This window comes from Pleurodeles waltl, chromosome 9 (assembly GCF_031143425.1).
Source record: "Pleurodeles waltl isolate 20211129_DDA chromosome 9, aPleWal1.hap1.20221129, whole genome shotgun sequence".
Taxonomy (NCBI): Eukaryota; Metazoa; Chordata; class Amphibia; order Caudata; family Salamandridae; genus Pleurodeles; species Pleurodeles waltl.
Genome location: NC_090448.1, coordinates 940,954,748 through 940,976,437, shown reverse-complemented (window position 1 = coordinate 940,976,437; position 21,690 = coordinate 940,954,748). Strand labels below are relative to the sequence as shown.

The following is a 21,690-nucleotide window of genomic DNA, read 5'->3' as shown; positions in this document are numbered from 1 at the left end:
CAGAAGTTGAATCCACTGTAGAGGGAGGGATAGTAGGTAGTGTTTTACCTTTACTAACCCTAGCTTTAGGGAGCACTTGGTCCATTCTTCCAGGATCCAAGTCACCCTGTCCTTTTTGCTTTTTGGCCTGAGCCCTGGTTAAAGCAAAAATATGCCCAGGAATGCCCAGCATTGCTGCATGAGCCTCCAACTCCACTTCTGACCAAGCTGATGTCTCTGAATCGTTCCCTAGTAGACAGTCTACAGGTAAATCTGAGGCAACCACAACTTTCTTTGGACCAGTAACCCCCCCCCCCAGTTGAGATTTACAACAGCCATGGGGTGGCTAAGTGTGTTGTTATGAGCATCAGTCACTTGGTACTGGTGACCAAGTAGGTGTTGTTCAGGGTGGACCAGTTTCTCTATTACCATGGTAACACTGGCACCTGTGTCCCTGTAGGCCTGAACCTCAACACCATTTTTTAGGGGAAGTTGCTTGTACTTATCCATATTAAGGGGACAGGCAACCAAGGTGGCCAAATCAATGGCACCTTCAGAGACTAGCACAGCCTCTGTGTTCTCCCTAACAAGACCAACCTCAACTAAATTACCAAAAGTGAGCCCATCTACTCCCTTGGTTTGGCTATTAGTAGGTTTGCTCCCACCACCACTGCTATTACTAGGGACACTAGGTGTAGCAGTAGGGGTTGTAGTGGTAGGAGGCTTGGTGCTTTTCTTTGGACAACTGGGATCAGTTGTCCAATGGCCTTTTATTTTACATAAATAGCACCATGGTTTATTTTCTTTATTTTGATTTGAAGAGGATTTGGGCCCACCACCCCCACCAGAGTGCTTTTGTGGGCCTGATGAAGACTCATTTTTAGATTTGTCCCCACCCTTGTCAGAAGACTTACCATCCTTCTTCTTGCCATCCTTGTCACCCCCTGTATGAACTTTTCTGTTCACCCTTGTTCTGACCCATTTGTCTGCCTTCTTTCCCAATTCTTGGGGAGAGGTCAGATCAGAGTCTACTAGGTACTGGTGCAACAAATCAGACACACAATTATTAAGAATATGCTCTCTCAGGATTAAGTTATACAGGCTTTCATAGTCAGAAACTTTACTGCCATGTAACCACCCCTCCAAGGCCTTCATTGAATGGTCAACAAAGTCTACCCAGTCTTGTGAAGACTCCTTTTTGGTTTCTCTGAACTTGATCCTGTACTGTTCAGTGGTTAAGCCATAACCATCTAGGAGTGCATTCTTAAGAACTGTAAAATTATTGGCATCACTTTCCTTCACAGTAAGGAGCCTATCCCTACCCTTTCCACTGAAAGATAGCCATAGGATAGCAGCCCACTGACTTTGAGGGACCCCCTGTACAACACAGGCCCTCTCAAGTGCAGCAAACCACTTGTTAATGTCATCCCCCTCCTTATAAGGGGGAACTATCTTGTGCAGATTCCTAGATCACGCTCTTTCACAGGATTACTATCTGTAAAACTGCTGCTGCCACCATTGGGTCCAAACCCCAACCTCTGTCTTTCTTTTTCTAAGTCAAATGCTTCCCTTTCTAGATGCAGCTGTTGCTTTTTAAGCTTCAGCCTGGACTCTTCCACCCTCAATCTATTGAGTTCCCTTTCTAACATTCTGTCTTCAGGGAGGGTGGGTTGGGCATACCTTGACACAGAAGAATGGTGTGAATGGACAGAGGGAGACCTGTCCCTAACAGATGGCACTCTAACACTCTGGCCTACAGAAGTAACACTTCTAATGTGATGAGAACTCACATTAGTACCAGCCATGCTAGGTGGCCTGCTAAGGGGCAGGTTGGGAAGGTTCCCTTCTAACACTTTTACTGGGGCTACCCCAGAATCAGAGTGTGAACCATCAGCTAATTTCTCACCAGATGTGCCAACTATGGTCTTATCCTGTTCAATGAGCATATTAACTAACAGTTCTCTTGAGGGATTCTTCCCTACCCCTAAACCTCTTTCAATGCAGAGACTCCTTGCTCCTTTCCAGCTAAGGTGATCATAAGCAACTCTGGTCAGATCAACAGTTTGACCTGTACCAGACATGATAGAAAAGGTTTAAGGGACAGAAAAAGAAAGAAAAAAGTTTCAGTACTTTTTAAGGAACAGAAAAAAACTTTTCAAACTTTTTAGAAACTTTTTGAAAGTTTTAGAGGTACTTTTCAGCACTTAGCAAAGGAGTAAGAGAAGAAAAGCAAAACTTTTTGGTTAGATGTACATACACTGAACTTGTTTTGTATATTTTTCTCCTATGAAAAGTACAAAATGACAAAGTGGTAAGTAGTTGCAAGTACTTATCTCACCGATGCACCACCAATGTAGGAGGCTGGTCTGGTTTGTAGTGGTACCAAGGGGTACTTACACTCTGCACCAGGTCCAGTTATCCCTTATTAGTGTAGAAGAGGTGTCTAGCAGCTTAGGCTGATAGAAAATGGTAGCTTAGCAGAGCAGCTTAGGCTGAACTAGGAGACGTGTGAAGCTCCTACTATACCACTGGGGTCATATGCACAATATCATAAGAAAACACAATACACAGATATACTAAAAGTAAAGGTACTTTATTTTTATGACAATATGCCAAAGTATCTCAGTGAGTACCCTCAGTATGAGGATAGCAAATATACACAAGATATGTACACAATACCAAAATATGCAGTAATAGCAATAGAAAACAGTGCAAACAATGTATAGTCACAATAGAATGCAATGGGAGCACATAGGGATAGGGGCAACACAAACCATATACTCTAGAAGTGGAATGCGAACCACGAATGGACCCCAAACCTATGTGAGCTCGTAGAGGGTCGCTGGGACTGTAAGAAAACAGTGAGGGTTAGAAAAATAGCCCACCCCAAGACCCTGAAAAGTGGGTGCAAAGTGCACCTAAGTTCCCCAGAGAGCACAGAAGTCGTGATAGGGGAATTCTGCAACAAAGACCAACACCAGAAATGCAACAACGATGGATTTCCAGACAAGAGTACCTGTGGAACAAGGGGACCAAGTCCAAAAGTCACGATCAAGTCGGGAGTGGGCAGATGCCCAGGAAATGCCATCTGTGGGTGCAAAGAAGCTGCCACCGGATGGTAGAAGCTGTGGATTCTGCAAGAACGAAGAGGGCTAGAAACTTCCCCTTTGGAGGATGGATGTCCCACATCGTGAAGAAGCTTGCAGAGGTGTTTTCGTGCAGAAAGACCGCAAACAAGCCTTGCTAGCTGTAAGGGTCGCAGTTAGGGTTTTTGGATGCTGCTGTGGCCCAGGAGGGACCAGGATGTCGCCAATTGCGTGAGGAGACAGAGGGGGTGTCCAGCAAGACAAAGAGCCCACTCAGAAGCAGGCAGCACCCGCAGAAGTGCCAGAACACGCACTACGAAGTGGAGTGAACCGGAGCTCACCCAAAGTCACAAAGGAAGGTCCCACGACGCCAGAGGACAACTCAGGAGGTCGTGCACTGCAGGTTAGAGTGCCGGGGACCCAGGCTTGGCTGTGCACAAAGGAAATCCTGGAAGAGTGCACAGGAGCCGGAGCAGCTGCAAATCATGCGGTGCCCAGCAATGCAGTCTAGCGTGGGGAGGTAAGGACTTACCTCCACCGAACTTGGACTGAAGAGTCACTGGACTGTGGGAGTCACTTGGACAGAGTTGCTGAGTTCAAGGGACCTCGCTCGTCGTGCTTAGAGGAGACCCAGAGGACCGGTGATGCAGTTCTTTGGTGCCTGCGGTTGCAGGGGGAAGATTCCATCGACCCACGGGAGATTTCTTCGGAGCTTCTAGTGCAGAGAGGAGGCAGACTACCCCCACAGCATGCACCACCAGGAAAACAGTCGAGAAGGCGGCAGAATCAGCATTACAAGGTCGCAGTAGTCGTCTTTGCTACTTTGTTGCAGTTTTGCAGGCTTCCAGCGCGGTCAGCAGTCGATTCCTTAGCAGAGGGTGAAGTGAGAGATGCAGAGGAACTCTGATGAGCTCTTGCATTCGTTATCTAAAGAATTCCCCAAAGCAGAGACCCTAAATAGCCAGAAAAGGAGGTTTGGCTACCTAGGAGAGAGGATAGGCTAGCAACACCTGGAGGAGCCTATCAGAAGGAGTCTCTGAAGTCACCTGCTGGCCCTGGCCACTCAGAGCAGTCCAGTGTGCCAGCAGCACCTCTGTTTCCAAGATGGCAGAGGTCTGGAGCACACTGAAGGAGCTCTGGGCACCTCCCAGGGGAGGTGCAGGTCAGGGGAGTGGTCACTCCCCTTTCCTTTGTCCAGTTTCGCACCAGAGCAGGGCTGGGGGATCCCTGAACCGGTGTAGACTGGCTTATGCAGAGATGGGCACCATCTGTGCCCATCAAAGCATTTCCAGAGGCTGGGGGAGGCTACTCCTCCCCAGCCCTGACACCTTTTTCCAAAGGGAGAGGGTGTAACACCCTCTCTCTGAGGAAGTCCTTTGTTCTGCCTTCCTGGGCCAAGCCTGGCTGGACCCCAGGAGGGCAGAAACCTGTCTGAGAGGTTGGCAGCAGCAGCAGCTGCAGTGAAACCCCAGGAAAGGCAGTTTGGCAGTACCCGGGTCTGTGCTAGAGACCCGGGGGATCATGGGATTGTCTCACCAATGCCAGGATGGCATTGGGGGGGGCGATTCCATGATCTTAGACATGTTACATGGCCATGTTCGGAGTTACCATTGTGAAGCTATACATAGGTAGTGACCTATGTATAGTGCACACGTGTAATGGTGTCCCCGCACTCACAAAGTCCGGGGAATTTGCCCTGAACAATGTGGGGGCACCTTGGCTAGTGCCAGGGTGCCCACACACTAAGTAACTTAGCACCCAACCTTTACCAGGTAAAGGTTAGATATATAGGTGACTTATAAGTTACTTAAGTGCAGTGGTAAATGGCTGTGAAATAACGTGGACGTTATTTCACTCAGCCTGCAGTGGCAGGCCTGTGTAAGAATTGTCAGAGCTCCCTATGGGTGGCAAAAGAAATGCTGCAGCCCATAGGGATCTCCTGGAACCCCAATACCCTGGGTACCCCAGTACCATATACTAGGGAATTATAAGGGTGTTCCAGTATGCCAATGTAAATTGGTAAAATTGGTCACTAGCCTGTTAGTGACAATTTGGAAAGAAATGAGAGAGCATAACCACTGAGGTTCTGATTAGCAGAGCCTCAGTGAGACAGTTAGTCATAACACAGGTAACACATACAGGGCACACTTATGAGCACTGGGGCCCTGGCTGGCAGGGTCCCAGTGACACATACAACTAAAACAACATATATACAGTGAAATATGGGGGTAACATGCCAGGCAAGATGGTACTTTCCTACAGTTACATCAACTGGAACTGGAAAAGGCACAAACTTTATTTTTGATAGATCGTTCCATAAAGATGCATTATCTGTTGCAAGGCATAGATATATGGTACCAACATGCTACTTGTCTCTAACTTACCCTTCAACCTCTTAGACATGTGAATTGAAGGTCGAACCCCCAAAGCAGGTTTTGGTCCTGGGTTGAGGCAGGAAGGATGGGATTTTTTTTGTGATGATCACTACAGTCGCAGTGGAACTGAATAACACGAGCACTGATAGATTGGTACTGGAACCCTAGAGAAAGACTAGATCAGCCGCTCACTCAAGGAATTCTGAAAAAGGAACTGAGGGATGGTGCTCCAATCCTTGTGGTTCTGAGGAAGGAGCCACCTCAAATGTGTAAAAGTTCAAGACATCGAACCCAAATGTGGATGCATTAATCTCCTAGCGATGGTGTGGCTGTATGTGTGCCAGTCAAAATGAGCTGTAAAGGTGGGATTGATCAAATGGTTTAAGCACACCTTACTGAATGGTTCAGGTACCAATTTATAATGCCAGTGTGGATACAAAGGTAGGCAGAGGTGTGAGAAAATAAAGAAATTGCAGACACAGCACAGGAGGTAGTTAATAAAATGACAAAAGCAGATCGCTGGCTTGCAGGCTTCAGCTAAATGCTTACAATAAAGTTTACAACTGTTTTGTATGTAGATAACCTATTCCTTTTGTATTATTCAGAAAAATACCTAGCTTTTGTGCTACAAATTAAAAAAAAGTAGGTTATCTTAACACAAATATATTTTAGACTGCGGAAACGCTAAACATCGGACAGTGAGCCCGCTGTTTAACTGACAGGAGCTTCTTGTTTTTCAGAAGTATTGACAACCTGGTAACCTACTTTTGAAGCATGCATACAGGGTTGCAAATAGCTGGGAAACCAATCCATAAAGCTGCGCTTGTGAATACAAAGCAATTTAGATCAAAAGAATGCAACACTTTTAAGCCATAGAGCTAAGGGAAAGCGCAAAGCTTCTTAACACGCCGCCATAGACACTGGCTCAAAAGACTGTACAAGAGAGGGAACTGGAAGCAGGTTTACATTTAGAAATAATTTTAAGGATATAAATGGAAGAAAAATGTGCTTAACAGAAATGAAAAGTGAAAAAAATACTGAGCTCAGAAGCACTGAATAATTTAAAAAAGCAACACGAAATAATGATAGGATATTTTTTTAGTGCATAGTTAAAAAATATTATTTTTCTTATAGCCTTTACTAACGCGTACTATTTTTACTAAATTGAATTGCACTTAATGGATGCTCTGAAGTAGAAAACGCGGTGTTAGCCTTGCTAAAACTGAAATGTGAGACCTTCGGGCTACTGGTCAGTGGCAAGTGCTAAACTCTGTGATCATCATGCTTATCACATAATCCTGTCAGCATATGACAACAAAGGTACCACAAAGAGTGTTTTAGTTTTATTTACCCCTGGACACTTGGCAAAAGTACTGCAAGAAAAAGTCTCTTTCATACGGTCATCCCCATTTTTCCCGACTAATGCTGATGTTTTTTTTGATTCTGCAGACTTGGGCACCTAACCAGGCCCCAGCGCATGTGCTCTGACCCCTAAAAGATGTCAAAGTTGGTAACACTCCTTATTGACATATTTAACTTACCTATAGGTCTCTAGTATATGATACAAAAGGCCTGTAAGTTAAATGTGATTAATGGACTGCAGCACATATTGTGCTACCACTAAAGTGGCAATGCAGATCATGTCTCTAGGCGTGCCCCTGCAGCCTGGATAGGCAGTATTAAAACTTGGCAAAATAAAAATATTGCCAGAGATATACCTTCCTTTCTAATACATACAAGTCATCCCTAAGGTATGCCCAACATCCCCATAGAGTAGAGAGCCTGATATTTAAAAAGCAGGGCATGTATACTTAAGTTCACATGTTCTAACAGTGAGAAATCTCGAAAGTTGTTTTTCACTGTGGTACAGCTGGCTCTCCCTTGGAAAAAAAAACAATGGGTTACATTATAACACCTTATAATATTTAACTTCAATTTGCGAGTAGCCAGAAAAATGATTCAAGGACTCATTTAAATAGTGATGTGAAATACAACTTAACTGGTCAGAACGTAATTTATATTACTATTTTGACAATGGCACTACTTTTAGACAGCTGACATTTTCCTGTCTGAGCCAAAGGTGCCTTTCCACCAGTATTTAGTGTCACCCTGTGTAGGAAAGTACCATCTTGCCTGGCATGTTACCCCCATATTTCACTGTATATATATTGTTTTAGTCTATGTGTCAATGGGACCCTGCCAGGCAGGGCCCCAGTGCTCATATGTATGTGCCCTTTATGTGTTCCCTGTGTGATGCCTAACTGTCTCAGTGAGGCTCTGCTAACCAGAACCTCAGTGGTTATGCTCTCTCTGCTTTCCAAATTTGTCACTAACAGGCTAGTGACTAAATTTACCAATTCACATTGGCATACTGGTACACCCATATAATTTCCTTGTATATAGTACTGAGGTACCCAGGGTATTGGGGTTCCAGGAGATCCCAATGGGCTGCAGCATTTCTTTTGCCACCCATAGGGAGCTCTGACAATTCTTACACAGGCCTGCCACTGCAGCCTGCGTGAAATAACGTCCACGTTATTTCACAGCCATTTACCACTGCACATAAGTAACTTATAAGTCACCTATATGTCTAACCTTCACTTTGTGAAGGTTGGGTGCCAAGTTACTTAGTGTGTGGGCACCCTGGCACTAGCCAAAGTGCCCCCACATTGTTCAGGGCAAATTCCCTGGACTTTGTGAATGCGGGGACACCATTAAACGCGTGAACTATACATAGGTCACTACCAATGTATAGCGTCACAATGGTAACTCTGAACATGGCCATGTAACATGTCTAAGATCATGGAATTATCACCCCAATATCATTCTGGTATTGGGGGGACAATTCCATGATCCCCAGGGTCTCTAGCACAGAACCCCAGTACTGCCAAACTGCCTTTCCGAGGTCTCCACTGCAGCTGCTGCTTCTACCAACCCCTCAGACAGGTTTCTGCCCTCCTGGGGTCCAGGCAGCCCTGGCCCAGGAAGGCAGACCAAAGGATTTCCTCTGAGAGAGGGTGTTGAAATAGGCGTGAAGGGCTGGGGAGGAGTAGCCTCCCCCAGCCTCTGGAAATGCTTTGATGGGCACAGATGGTGCCCATCTCTGCATAAGTCAGTCTACACCGGTTCAGGGATCCCCCAGCCCTGCTCTGGCGCAAAACTGGACAAAGGAAAGGGGAGTGCCCACTCCCCTGACCAGTACCTCCCAGGGGAGGTGCCCAGAGCTCCTGCAGTGTGTCCCAGACCTCTGCCATCTTGGAAACAGAGGTGTTGGGGGCACACTGGACTGCTCTGAGTGGCCAGTGCCAGTAGGTGACGTCAGAGGCTCCTTCTGATAGGCTTACCTCTCTTGGTAGCCAATCCTCCTAACCTGCTAGCCAAACCTCCTTTTCTGGCTATTAAGGGTCTCTGCTTTGGGGAATTCTTCAGATAAAGAATGCAAGAGCTCACCAGAGTTCCTCTGCATCTCCCTCTTCACCTTCTACCAAGGATCGACCGCTGACTGCTCCAGGACGCCTGCAAAACCGCAACAAAGTAGCAAGACGACTACCAGCAACTTTGTAGCACCTAATCCTGCCGGCTTTCTCGACTGTTTCCTGGTGGTGAATGCTCTGGGGGTAGCCTGCCTTCACCCTGCACCAGAAGCTCCGAAGAAATCTCCCGTGGGTCGACGGAATCTTCCCTATGCTAACGCAGGCACCAAAAGACTGCATCACTGGTCCTCTGGGTCCCCTCTCAGCCCAACGAGCGTGGTCCCTAGAACACAGCAACTCTGTCCAAGTGACTCCCACAGTCCAGTGACTCTTCAGTCCAAGTTTGGTGGAGGTAAGTCCTTGCCTCCCCACGCTAGACTGCAAAGCTGAGTACCGCGTGATTTGCAGCTACTCCAGCTCCTGTGCACTCTTCCAGGATTTCCTTCGTGCACAGCCAAGCCTGGGTCCCCGGCACTCCATCCTGCAGTGCACAACCTTCTGAGTTGTCCTCCGGCGTCGTGGGACTCCCTTTTGTGACTTTGCGTGGACTCCGGTTCACTTTTCTTCTAAGTGCCTGTTGGGGTACTTCTGCGGGTGCTGCCTGCTTCTGTGAGGGCACTCTGAGTTGCTGAGCGCACCCTCTGTCTCCTCCTCCAAGTGGTGACATCCTGGTCCCTCCTGGGCCACAGCAGCACCCAAAAACCTCTACCACAACCCTTGCAGCTAGCAAGGCTTGTTTGCTGTCTTTCTGCGTGGGAACACCTCTGCAGGCTTCATCGCGACGTGGGACATCCGTCTTCCAAAGGAGAAGTTCCTAGTCCTCTTCTTACTTGCAGAACTCCAAGCTTCTTCCAACCAGTGGCAGCTTCCTTGCACCTTCAGCTGGCATTTCCTGGGCTCCTGACACTGTCGCGACTATTGGACTTGGTCTCCTTGTCTTACAGGTACTCAGGTCCGGAAATCCGTTGTCAGTGCATTGCTGGTGTTTGTTCTTCCTGCAGAATCCCCCTATCACGACTCACTGTTTTCTTACAGTCCCAGCGACCCTCTACAAGCTCACATAGGTCTAGGGTCCATTTGTGGTTCGCATTCCACTTTTGGAGTATATGGTTTGTGTTGCCCCTATACCTATGTGCTCCTATTGCAATCTATTGTAATTCTACACTGTTTGCATTACTTTTCTTGCTCTTACTTACCTAATTTTGGTTGGTGTACATATAACTTGTGTATATAACTTATCTTCTTACTGAGGATACTCACTGAAATACTTTTGGCATATTGTCATAAAAATAAAGTACCTTTATTTTTAGTAACTCTGTGTATTGTGTTTTCTTATGATATTGTGCATATGATATAAGTGGTATGGTAGGAGCTTTGCATGTCTCCTAGTTCAGCCTAAGCTGTTTTGCCATAGCTACCTTCTATCAGCCTAAGCTGCTAGAAACACCTCTTCTACACTAATAAGGGATAACTGGACCTGGCACAAGGTGTAAGTACCTCTCGTACCCACTACAAGCCAGGCCAGCCTCCTACACCCTGGACCTGAATGGCTCCTTGATTAGGCATGAAGTAGCTCCCAGAGCTGAGACAAAGGTAGAGGGTTTGACCATCACCTGAAAGTAGGGCTATCTGGGCTGTGTCTAGGTACTTAATTATCTTCAAAGGAGGCCTACCCAATCACAAGCAGATATACCTGGGCCCGCCCCCTCCGTTGTCCAGCTAACCAGCAAGACACCATTCCCAGTGGTGGGGGAGCTTTCTTAGAACCGGTTTTAGTGGCCACAAAGGGGTGTTTGCTCATTACCGTGGCCCCACCTCTAGGGTGGGCACAGGACTTTTGAACAAGTGATGAAAGGTCCTGACAGTGGCTTTAGGTAGGGAGGGACGTTGTCGGATAGTTAACAGTGAAATACCCAGGAAGTGCTGGAAAAGTGGGAAGAGTCACCACTCGGAATTTATACTCTTCTGGTTAGGTAATGCTCAGTGCTTTCCCTCAATCACATGCTGGCAACGGTCATAGAAGTGGCAGAAGCAGTACTCTCTTATGGACACTGCTGGACCTGTGGAAGACAGGGGGGGTGCACCTGGGTCAAGGAGAAACTTTAGAGGCCGGACCTGCTCCCACATCTATGCAGGCCAAAGACGAGGTCTCCTAGAGTCAGTTGGCTGACTTCCCATTAATCTACAGAGATACAAAAGTGCCAAGAAGCCCACTTCCCTGAAGAGCCTAGCTGACCGGTTCCAAGTGGACCAGCCCTGGACCTTGCTGGAGGTTTCTCTTGGAGTGAATCCTGACACCTAAGTGTCAGGATCCTCTGCCTAACCCTAAAACCTGGGATTTAAAATATGTTTCAAAGTTTTATGTCTTGAGAACTGAAACAGGGCCTACCTGAAAGTTGAACTGTTGAGGGTACATCACCAATGGTCTATATATTTACAGTCAAGGTACACAAACACACACACATATATATATGAAGTTCCACAGATTACTAGCTGCATCCACCATGCGAGGCTGGTGCTGACTAACGGTCGTGGCACCCGTTTCAAATAAATGTATTATTACTGCCACATTATTTAAATAGCAGAAAAGAAAGTCGCATCCAGTGTGTCAGCTTCTCAAACCAAAGGCTTTATTTGATATAACAATCCAAAGTCTACTTCTAAGATGGAAACGCGTTTCAACACCAAAGTGTCTTCATCATGGCCCAATTGAAAAAATCTGTGCTCATTCCCCTATGACCTTAAACACTCCCAGTTCATAAGCATTGAAAAAATACTACCAAGAACAGAGAATACTAAAATGGTTTCACTATGTATTCCATAATTTCAGAAAATAAAATAAAATAAATAATCTAATTTTCGTCATAAGGTGTAAAACTAAAATAACGCCTGCAACACAGTTACCAATTAATTAATCATTTACCTGTTCCTATAAAAATGAACAGATGCCAAAATATCCACACTTCTCATAATTATAAAGAAATTCCATAATGCTTTATATCTAAAATATAAATGAACCATTCCCTCATATTTCTTATTTTTCATTATTATTACATCTCATTCCTGGCCAAGTGGCCACAATTAATCTTTCATCATAACGGAACAAACACACCCTCCCCGTGAAACCATTCACATGGGATACTAATATAAAAATTCCACAAATTTTGTCCAATATCAATATTCAATCTAAAAAGAGCGCCTAATGGAGAAATCGGTGAACAAACTCTACTCACTATTTTTAATCACATTAACCCTACATGTACATAAAGTTCCTCATCCTCGTTCAAGCCCATCGGTGTTTTGCTCCCAAAGAGAATAATGTATTCAGATTCCCTTACTCTAAGGAGCCTCTCTCGATCACCTCCACATATATTTCTCTCAATGATTTCAATACCATAATATACCAAACATTCGGCATCTCAATTGTGCATCTTCGACCAATGTCTGGCAACCAGGTATGAGGTATCATAATTCTTGATAGCTCTATAGTGCTCCAAAATCCTCTTTTTCACAGGACCAATAGTGCTCCCAACATATTGTAAACCACAGGGGCATTGTAATACATAAATGCAATAATCTGAAACACAGGAGATATCTTTATTTATCCTTCTGACCTCACCCAAAGCTGTCTTGTATGTTTTAACATTCCTACTGTTTCTGCATGCCTTGCACCTACCACACTTAAAAAAACCTTCTGTTGACTGAACCATCCAAAGTTCTTATTGCCCTCTCCACCCAGATAACTACGAACCAAAATATCATGTAATCATTTAGCCTTCCGATACGTAAATTTAGGACAGGAGGCGAGAGTCTACCCAATTATCGGATCATGTCTAACCAAATGCCAGTGCTTCATCACTATTCTCCTGACTGCTCGACGTGCATTGTTATAAGTTGTGATTATCCTCATCTCTGGGATTACATTCTCCTTCTTCTTACTTCCTCACTGGCTATTCGTAGTACCTTCTTTGGATAACCTCTTGCTTGAAACCTTTTTATCATCCTATTTTCCTTCTCTTTATAAGATTCTAAAGTACTGCATTTCCTTCTAGCCCTGAGTAATTCACAGTATGGAATATTCCACTTCAAATTAGTAGGATGATGACTGTTAGCATACAAGATACTGTTACCCGTTATATCTTTACGATATAGCCTTGTCTGTAACCTATTATCCTGGATTTCCAATAACACATCCAGAAATTCCATTACCTGATGTGTTTTCCTAGTAAATCTTAAATTTAAAGTATTACAAGAAATGGGATCCACAAATTCTTCCAATTCCTGATATGTTCCCTCCCAAATCATGAAAAGCTCATCAATATACCTTGTCCAAATAGACATATGTCTGGTCCATTTTTCATTCTCTTCCACCCACACCTGAGTGACCTCCCACCAACCCATAAAGATCCCAGCATAACTTGGAGCAAAGCAGCTTCCCATCGCAGGCCCGACCAATTGGCGATACCAAGTATCCTTAAAAATGAAAAAATTGTTATTCAAACAGAATTCCAACATCTCTTATAACATCATCGAATTATCATATTTACTAAGGGGCCTATCACGAAAGAAAAATCTGCATGCCTGAATCCCCAAGTCATGCTGGAAACAAGTATACAAGGATTCCACATCCAAGGTAACTAATAAAAAATGTGGTTCCCAACAGATCCCCTCAATCTTAGATCTTGGATATGTATATATGTACCATTAGATGTAGAAAATCTATACTTAGCTTTTCACATTTTGGATTCAATATTTTGTCCTTGATATTTGCCTCCCTCGATATTCTGGCTTTGATGTTCAAAGTGCACACCAAGGAATACCACATCTGGTATTTGTATATACTTTACACATTTTCTTAACGTATGTCTGTCTACTCTGTCCCATAGCTACCAGGGGTTCAACTTACATTTACATTATTTGAGACCCGTACTGGACCTGCTACTCCTTGTCCCCTGAAGGATCACATAAGCAGCAATAGGGCTTTAACAGCCTGTTTTATTTTGTGAAGTTTGCATTCTGCTGCATTTCAGATCATAAGCATGGCACCACAGGGTGTAAAGGAATATACAGGAAGATGTGTTCTTCATTTGGTTTCCATGCAGCAATAGCAAGTGGCGGGCATGTGTCATAGAGTCATTTTGAAGAGTGTGCTTGCATCGTGGACAAATCCAACACGGAACACCCCAAGAGAATTTCCCTGACTGGTTGACTGTTTCTCATGCATGACATTACATCCCTCCTCAAGTTTATAGAGAGAGCAAATAACAAAACCTATAACAGCACATCAACAATAGGCAACAGCCTTCGCTTTCTATTTCTAATGCGCAAAGTCTTGATACTTACTGATACTTATGTGAAGGCACAGTGTTAGAGGTTTGATTTTTATCTAGGCTGACAAGATCGATTAGTTGTCAAAGTCAGTGACAGGCTTAGGGTGACACAAACCCAACAAGAGTCCTCTGGGCCTGAGAAAACTGGCCACTCAGTGGGAGTCACAGGAGACAGAGAACAGTTTTCAGATGCTGTCTCCTCAGGAGTCCCAAGAACCCTCAGCATGGCAGTTCCTCCTCACTGTGTGGGTCATGCTAATAAGTGTACAAGTGAGATTCCATAGCTCAATAGACAATTTTGTAAAAAATACATTTCCTGTGAAGTTGTGAACATATCTATGAGCACATATCAGACTTCCATTTTTATATACACAGTCGAAAGATGAGATTAATAAGGGAATAATTCAGATCGAATGTCTGTTCTTCACAAGGATCTTGTCTCCCACCTTGTCTATCCACACTATCATTGGATGCACATGCTTGATGGCTTACATTTACATGGTTGTTGTTCACTCAACGTCTTTTCCGGGTGGCTTCCTCGTCAGGTGGAGCAGAACTCCTGGTGGGATGATACAACATGACAATTGCAACTGTCTTCCTGGTGCAAAGATGTACAGAGAGGACTCCCAGTGATCAGGATATGGGTGTTTTGGTATTCTAGTACAATGCCCATTGTAGATGAGGTAGTCATGTAGCATTAGCAACACAAAGAGCTTGGTTGAGAGTTCTCATGAAACTCTTGGCCTCGCCGTTGGCTTGGGGCCATCAAACAGTGGTCCAGTTATGGCTGCCCTTGAGGGAGCTGAGGTAGTCAATTAGCTCCTCACTTTGAATATGATGTCCAATGGCTGTTTGCAATTCTTCAAACAACTTATGAGTGGCCAATATTATATCCATTTTAGGAATCATTTCTTCTAATGATGTAGTTGACACTATCTCCACTTATGTATACTTGTAGTAGAGATCAATGACAACTAAGAAATGTCATGTCTCCCGCTAGGAGGACAAGCAAAGTCACCAGCAGCTCAGGGTCATGGATGAGGTGGAATGTCTTTGGCAATGAGAGGAGCAAGTACAAAGGTGGCCATGCTGCATCTCATAAAAGGATTCTTTTATTTTAGTCTTTACTACTATCACATATAGGAACCAGACTATGCTCTTCATTCAGGCACTGGTATTCAACACCAGTTGGTGAAAAGGACACAACTGGTGGGAGCGAATAAGATTACTACGCAGTTGCTTCTCAGTAGTAATTGGGGAGACTGCAACTTCATTCCTAACATGATGCAGAATAATTTGAGTCTTGTGAGCGTCTACTATGAAATGCAGCTGGTTAGGAATAATACCTTGCCATGATCCTTGATGGGTTCTTTGGATCAAATTCTGGAGGCAATCATCAGCTGTGGCAGCTATCCGGATAAAAAACATGGTAATGGATGTGAGCTCACTACCACCAGGCAGAAGTATTTTTCTGTCTCTGCAGCAGTTTCAGCTTTTGAATTAGCTACTGGCCAGGATGTTGGGGTTGATTTTTGTTGAATTGATCTTGGTATGCAATCTCTTTTGTTTTGTGGAGGAGGTATGGATGATGACTGCTGAGAAAGAGGTACTAATGGATCGAGGTTAGTTGACACTTGTAAGGCATTGCCATTCAAATAGTGGTGGGAGTGTGAGATTCTGCAGTAGATGACAATGGATTTTTGCCTATTTTTCAAGTATATCTGTTTTCTGCCTGTGAGCGCTAGGTTTCTGTAGGCTATTGTAGGCCAAACATCACATGCTTACTTCTGAACAAGTACAACCCTAAGTAATGAGGGACTGACATCAAGGGTTATGTTTTTTCTCTTTGGCTGTGCCAAAATACAGGTGAGGGCATTAATAAAGCATGTTGGTATATATGTGTTCCCTCAAAGGGAGAGGTGTATATCAGGAGATCGCACAATAGTTCAATAAGAAATGTGATGTTCCAAATGCAGCAGCTATGGATGTGGTCATGCCCTGAAAGTGTCAGAAACTCAAGCTTCTTTTTGTTGATGATGAGGCTGCAATTTTGCAGCATTTCCAGGTCTGCAGCTTTCAGGATTGGAATTGCATTCTTCAATAGTTATTTATGGACCAGAATGTCATGATGTGATTACTCCACTGACCCTTCTCAGATGTAGCTCTCAAATACAGCACCTGTGCAGGAGATGCCAGGGTTCAACCTCTTCTGTCTTCAGCCCTACTTGCATCAAGGATGTAAAATGAATCTTAAATCAGGGTCACAGAGAGGCTGATGTTTCACTGAAATAAAGTCCACTGGGGGACCAGCATGCTCTCTAAACCATCGGCAACCACATCATCAACCACAGGTGTGAGAGAATGCCAGTGTTTCCAAGACAAATTTCTACAACACTGGGTCTGAACTAGAAAATGCAATTCTTCTCAGTAGTGGTGCAACAACTGATTAGACTGTTTGATTAGAATTTGGTGACAAAGAGTTTGGTGTGTGATTTTTGTGAGCTTCGTGGGCAATGAAGCGCTTCAGAGTGCTGAGGTTGCACTGTTCCCATAAACAAAGATGCGGACTGTGGCTGAATAAAGTGCAGGTAGTACTTTGAGCAGCAGGCATTGCACTTTTGACCTCACACTGATAAATGCTTGAGTCAACTTGAGCAGCTGCTAGCTGGTCACATTTCAGCGCTCAATATTTCAGTTGATTCTTTAATGGGCCTCACTGATGCAGAATGCACACACTACCTTCCTGCAACTCTTCACCTTAAGTTAAGTCTTTTAATTCAGAAAAAAAGAGTGTTGGAATAGTGCCCCAGACCTTCAGAAGGGTAGTTTCTGATTGAGTGGGCTCCAGGGTGCTAGACCAATAACCTTTTGCATAGTGGTTCATCACCTCTGATGGGGGTGCTGCGGGATGAGGGTGGATACCACCGCAGTTGCTACATATGGACCTCTTAGTGGCCAGGTTGGTCCATCAAGTGGTCGATCTGGCAATTTGGTTAACTCTTCCAGTCTTTATTGAGTCCTTTAGCAATGACTCAGTGAGAAATGCCCTTCCTTTAGTTACTCTGAGTCGCAATGTCACAAGAGTAGGTGGATAGTTAACTGACCACTCTAAAAAGGTGCGTCTCAGCTACAGACATTTTAAATCAGAGAAAAACAGCTGGAAACATGAAGCACTCCACTCAAAGCACAGGGCAGTTTAATTTGTTAACATTCAGAAGGTGTCAAGAATGTCACTGTAATTAGAAGAAAGATCAGCTCTAAGCAACCTACCTGCATTAGATGAACGTCATGAAAATTAACTGAGCGGTACGAAACAAAAAAAAAACTGCCTCACCTCTCGCAACAATCCAACTAACGGGGAACAGCTAACACAAACTTATGAGCTTCAGGGCTGTTATTCCCTTAAGCCTTTCAGATGATCACACGAGAAGAAGCCCAATCCCATGAGGCCAAGTACAATAAAAGAGTTCGCCCTCCGCACACCGTCGTACACCACCTCTGAAAAATGTTCAGCAATATAAAGTTTGTGATGAAATATATATATATATATACATATATATATATTTATATATACCATGTGACCAGATAACTGTGTAGCAGTGATCCAACCATTACATATATATTTACCGAAGGACACCAAAGAGTTGTGGTAAAAAGAATCACACTTAGATGCTTCCAAAATAACCAAAAATCTAAAACAGGAAGGCCCATTGCAATCTTCAGCATCTGGGTCTTTTTTATGATGATATGAGACATAAGCTGGGCCACACACGCCTCTTTCAACTTTTAAAATAATGCATGAGTAGCTCTGATGACATAGTAGAGGTCTCCGCAAGCCAGAACATATAATATATGTACATTGATTCTCACTTTAGTAGTAGTACATTGTAAATGCAATTAATTTAATATGTGCATTCGTATCCACAACTATTTCAAAGAAAGTGGAGTCCTATTAGATATGAGAAGTTCTGATACTACTAATACGACATGGAGGCCTAATAATAATTAGGTGCTATGTGAACAATTGACATCAGAAATGTAGGAATAATATCAGTGGCAGTTAAATTGCACCATTCTTACAGTAAACCAAGGCTGGAAGCCTAGCTGTCCATCATTGAACCCAGGCCCACTGACTGCAAGAGCTTCCCTTTCACTTTTATTGACTGGTTGCTTTTTTACATTTATTTAGAATAGTTCACGATTTTGAGGGTCATGTGGGCCAATAAACTGGCCTCTGCAGGATCCTAGAACAATGCAAACCTTGAAGGAATGGTGGGCTCTGTAGCTTACATCTCTGTGCCTCATTAAATCCTTTATTGGTGTGCCCAAATACATGTCTGAAATTGTCAGACTTGCACAGGTACGCATCATTAAATTACTGTATAGATTCTAATCTCACTGGAGGCTATCTCCTCCACTGTGTCATGGTGATCATCTAGGCACTGCATACTTTACAGGCTTTAGATTCCCAATAATCAACCTCAAAATGACAGTCTGCATAAGCATTGGCCAAAGAAATCAAGGAAGGAGTCCTGGTTGGGAATCAGAAGTGGCGGGGCTGGCAGAAGATGTAAATCAGGGTCACATGCGTTCTAAGGATTTTTTTAGTTATTGACTTATAAAGCATGGAGTCCATCGACTACGATCTGAATGATTTACAACAATCATGACATTCAGAATAGCATCATGCACTTAACACATGGCATAAGTTAAAAGGGCTAGTTGAGCATGGTGGTATGAACATAAGCCATAAGGAAAATGAAACAAAAGCAACAGTAAGAGAAAAGGTTAAGAAGGGGCAGTAGAAAAATACGTCAATGGAAGAGACAAAGTGAGGGTTAGCTCACAAATTCAGACGAGATATACCTTGCATCTTCAATAGAGAGAGTCAAATGTATATTGACTAAAATACGTATGATGGATGAGAGTGGAATATCACAAGTCAATAACCACCAGGGCATGATGTAGAGTACATCACATTTAGGTGACATAACAAGTCCTTAATTTAGTGACAGTGGCGATTTTCAATCCCAATTTCCATTATTATTCAAGCTGGGTAAACGTTTGTAGTCCATACAATAAGAGCAGGCAAGCCGCCTAAAACAAATGGTAGCAAACATACAAGAAGTAAAGGCAGAAGGTGCTGCACAAACAATGAACATTTTCAGTGAGGGGCAAGGAACCTGACCAGCATTACAGATTTAACGAGACCTAATTTAATAAAGGGAAGCCGGTAATTTCTCTATACTTAAAGGTGATCATTACTATTACGTTGATTCCTACTCTTCCTTACACACCTCCACCCAAATAACTGTGCTTCCTTGCACACCTCCCCTGCAAAAACCCAAACGCAGTATGGTCCTAGATCCACTGGTAATACTCACTGGACAAACTAAATATAGGAGTCCAGGCGTATGTGAACCCTTCATAGCCAATCTAGGGGGTGGTGAGAACGTGGCCACAATGATCTGAATAAAAGGCAAATTAGGATTGTCACGTCTCTCGGGCATGCACTCTCTACATTAGTCAGGACTCCGATTGGGCAGAGATGGACTTGGTGTAGTGAAGATCATCGGTAAGGAATAGCTGCATTCCATAGGGTAGAAGACAAGATGCAAGCACAGAAAAAACAACACTGTGGAGATCAGTGAAAAGAAGATTAATTAATTCCTTTACCTTATGACTTCTGATATCCCATGCATTAACTGATGGACTGAAACCTCCACATAGGAATACGTTGGGGTTAGAGGGATGGAATTTCACTGTGCTGATCCGAAATTCTGTTTTACTGCTAAATAAATGGGTTCCTAAAAACACAAAGGAGAATTGATCAAATATAACAGAAAAAACGCTCTGCGGCAATTAGAGATGGAAATGAAGACATTCTGTGGATGTTCTTGAATAAATTGCTTTCGTTTGAAATATTAAAGTCACACACTCAGTTAAAAAAGCTGCATTCCACAGTTAGAAAATGAAAACAAACGCCAATGTCCTAATATAAAAACTGTTGTCATGGAAATGGTGTGTCCCTAATTTAATTGCGGATGGTAATTTTCCTATGTATCCTTCGGATTAATACTGCAGAGTTTATTAACAGAAGCACTGCCTTTAGCTCCCTTCACCATGTGAAGAATTCAGCAGTCCAAATTATCTTGGGGGGAGGGAGGATCCAGCTGCTAGAAATGTTCAACAAAATGTTCAGAACTTCCAAGACGTAATCTTACCTGGTATTGACCTTGGTAGCAAAGCAATTACGAAATCGGTAGCTTTTCATTTCATCTCACTACGTCACGGGCCGAAGGTCGCTAAAGCCATAATGTATTTCACCAACATTGTCCAAAATAGTAGGGTGTTTTTTTTCCTGCTCTGTGGCTTGCATAACACAATGTAAAACATGAGGTATGAATAATCTGATCAAAAAGTGGAAGGTTAGGAATATATTACCAGCAACAAACAAACAGAAGCCTGTACTGTTTGTTTTTGTTTAAAAATGTGTGCATGAAATATAGAATTGGGTATCACAGTTAACAGAAATTAAACAATTCGCTGTTAAATGTATTCTGGGAACTTTTTTTCTAGGTGGGGGGCGTTCTTAGGGAAGTGGGAGCTAGAGACAGGAGGCAGAAGAAGGAATTCGGTATTATGTAACCGGCATCTGGCAATGTGACAGTGTTGGACTTAACCCTTTCTGCATGGTGATCCACAACGTTTTACCTTCACTCTCCAGTTTTCTGAATCTGTTTTTGTTGGCTTTTAGGACTATGCACTCTTTACCGCTGCTAATCACTGCTACAGTGCTTGTGCTCTCTCCTTTAAACATGGTAAAATTGGCTTACAACCAACTGACACATTTAATTTACTTGTACGTCCCTACTTAGGTGGTACTACATATGCTCCAATCCTATAAATTAAATTAAATGCTACTAGTAGGCCTGCAGCAATTACTGTGCCACCCACTTAAGCAGCCATCTTATATATGCCTCAGGCCTGCCACTGCAGCCTGTGTGTGCAGTTTTAAACTGCCATTTCAATCTGGCCAAAAATATTCTGCCAGGCCTAAACCTTCCATGTTAATAAATACTAGTCAGGCATAGAGTAGACCTTAAACAGCCTATAGGGCAGGGTGAAGTGCATTTAAGAAAATGGACCTGTACTTTAACTTTTACATGTCCTGGTAGTGAAAAACTCTTAAATGCGTGTTTCACTATTGTAAGGCCTGCCTCTCCCATAAGATAATATTGGGTTACCGTATTACAATTGGGAACAGGTGACCAATTCATATTTGGTGATCGTAAACATTTTAATTAAAACTCCTCTTGAATGTGAAGTCGTATTTTAAGTTTTGAAAATTCCGCTCTTAGAAAGTTGGCGTTTGCTTGCCCTATTTGGAGCCTGCAACCTGTTCCTGCGTCACATGACTGGGTTTAGTTAGCAGTTGAAGTTTGCT

The 21,690-nt window shown here is 43.6% G+C and overlaps 1 protein-coding gene across 5 annotated transcripts in view; it reads right to left on the bottom strand.

The window, feature by feature from the left end:
• Positions 1 to 21,690, bottom strand: part of WDR25 (WD repeat domain 25) — a 648,317-nt gene that overhangs the window by 149,802 nt on the left and 476,825 nt on the right. For all 5 annotated transcript variants that reach the window (XM_069208330.1, XM_069208331.1, XM_069208329.1 and 2 more), the window contains exon 4: positions 19,920 to 20,050. In XM_069208330.1, coding sequence (XP_069064431.1) covers positions 19,920 to 20,050 — 131 coding nt within the window. The remainder of the gene's footprint in view (positions 1 to 19,919; positions 20,051 to 21,690) is intronic.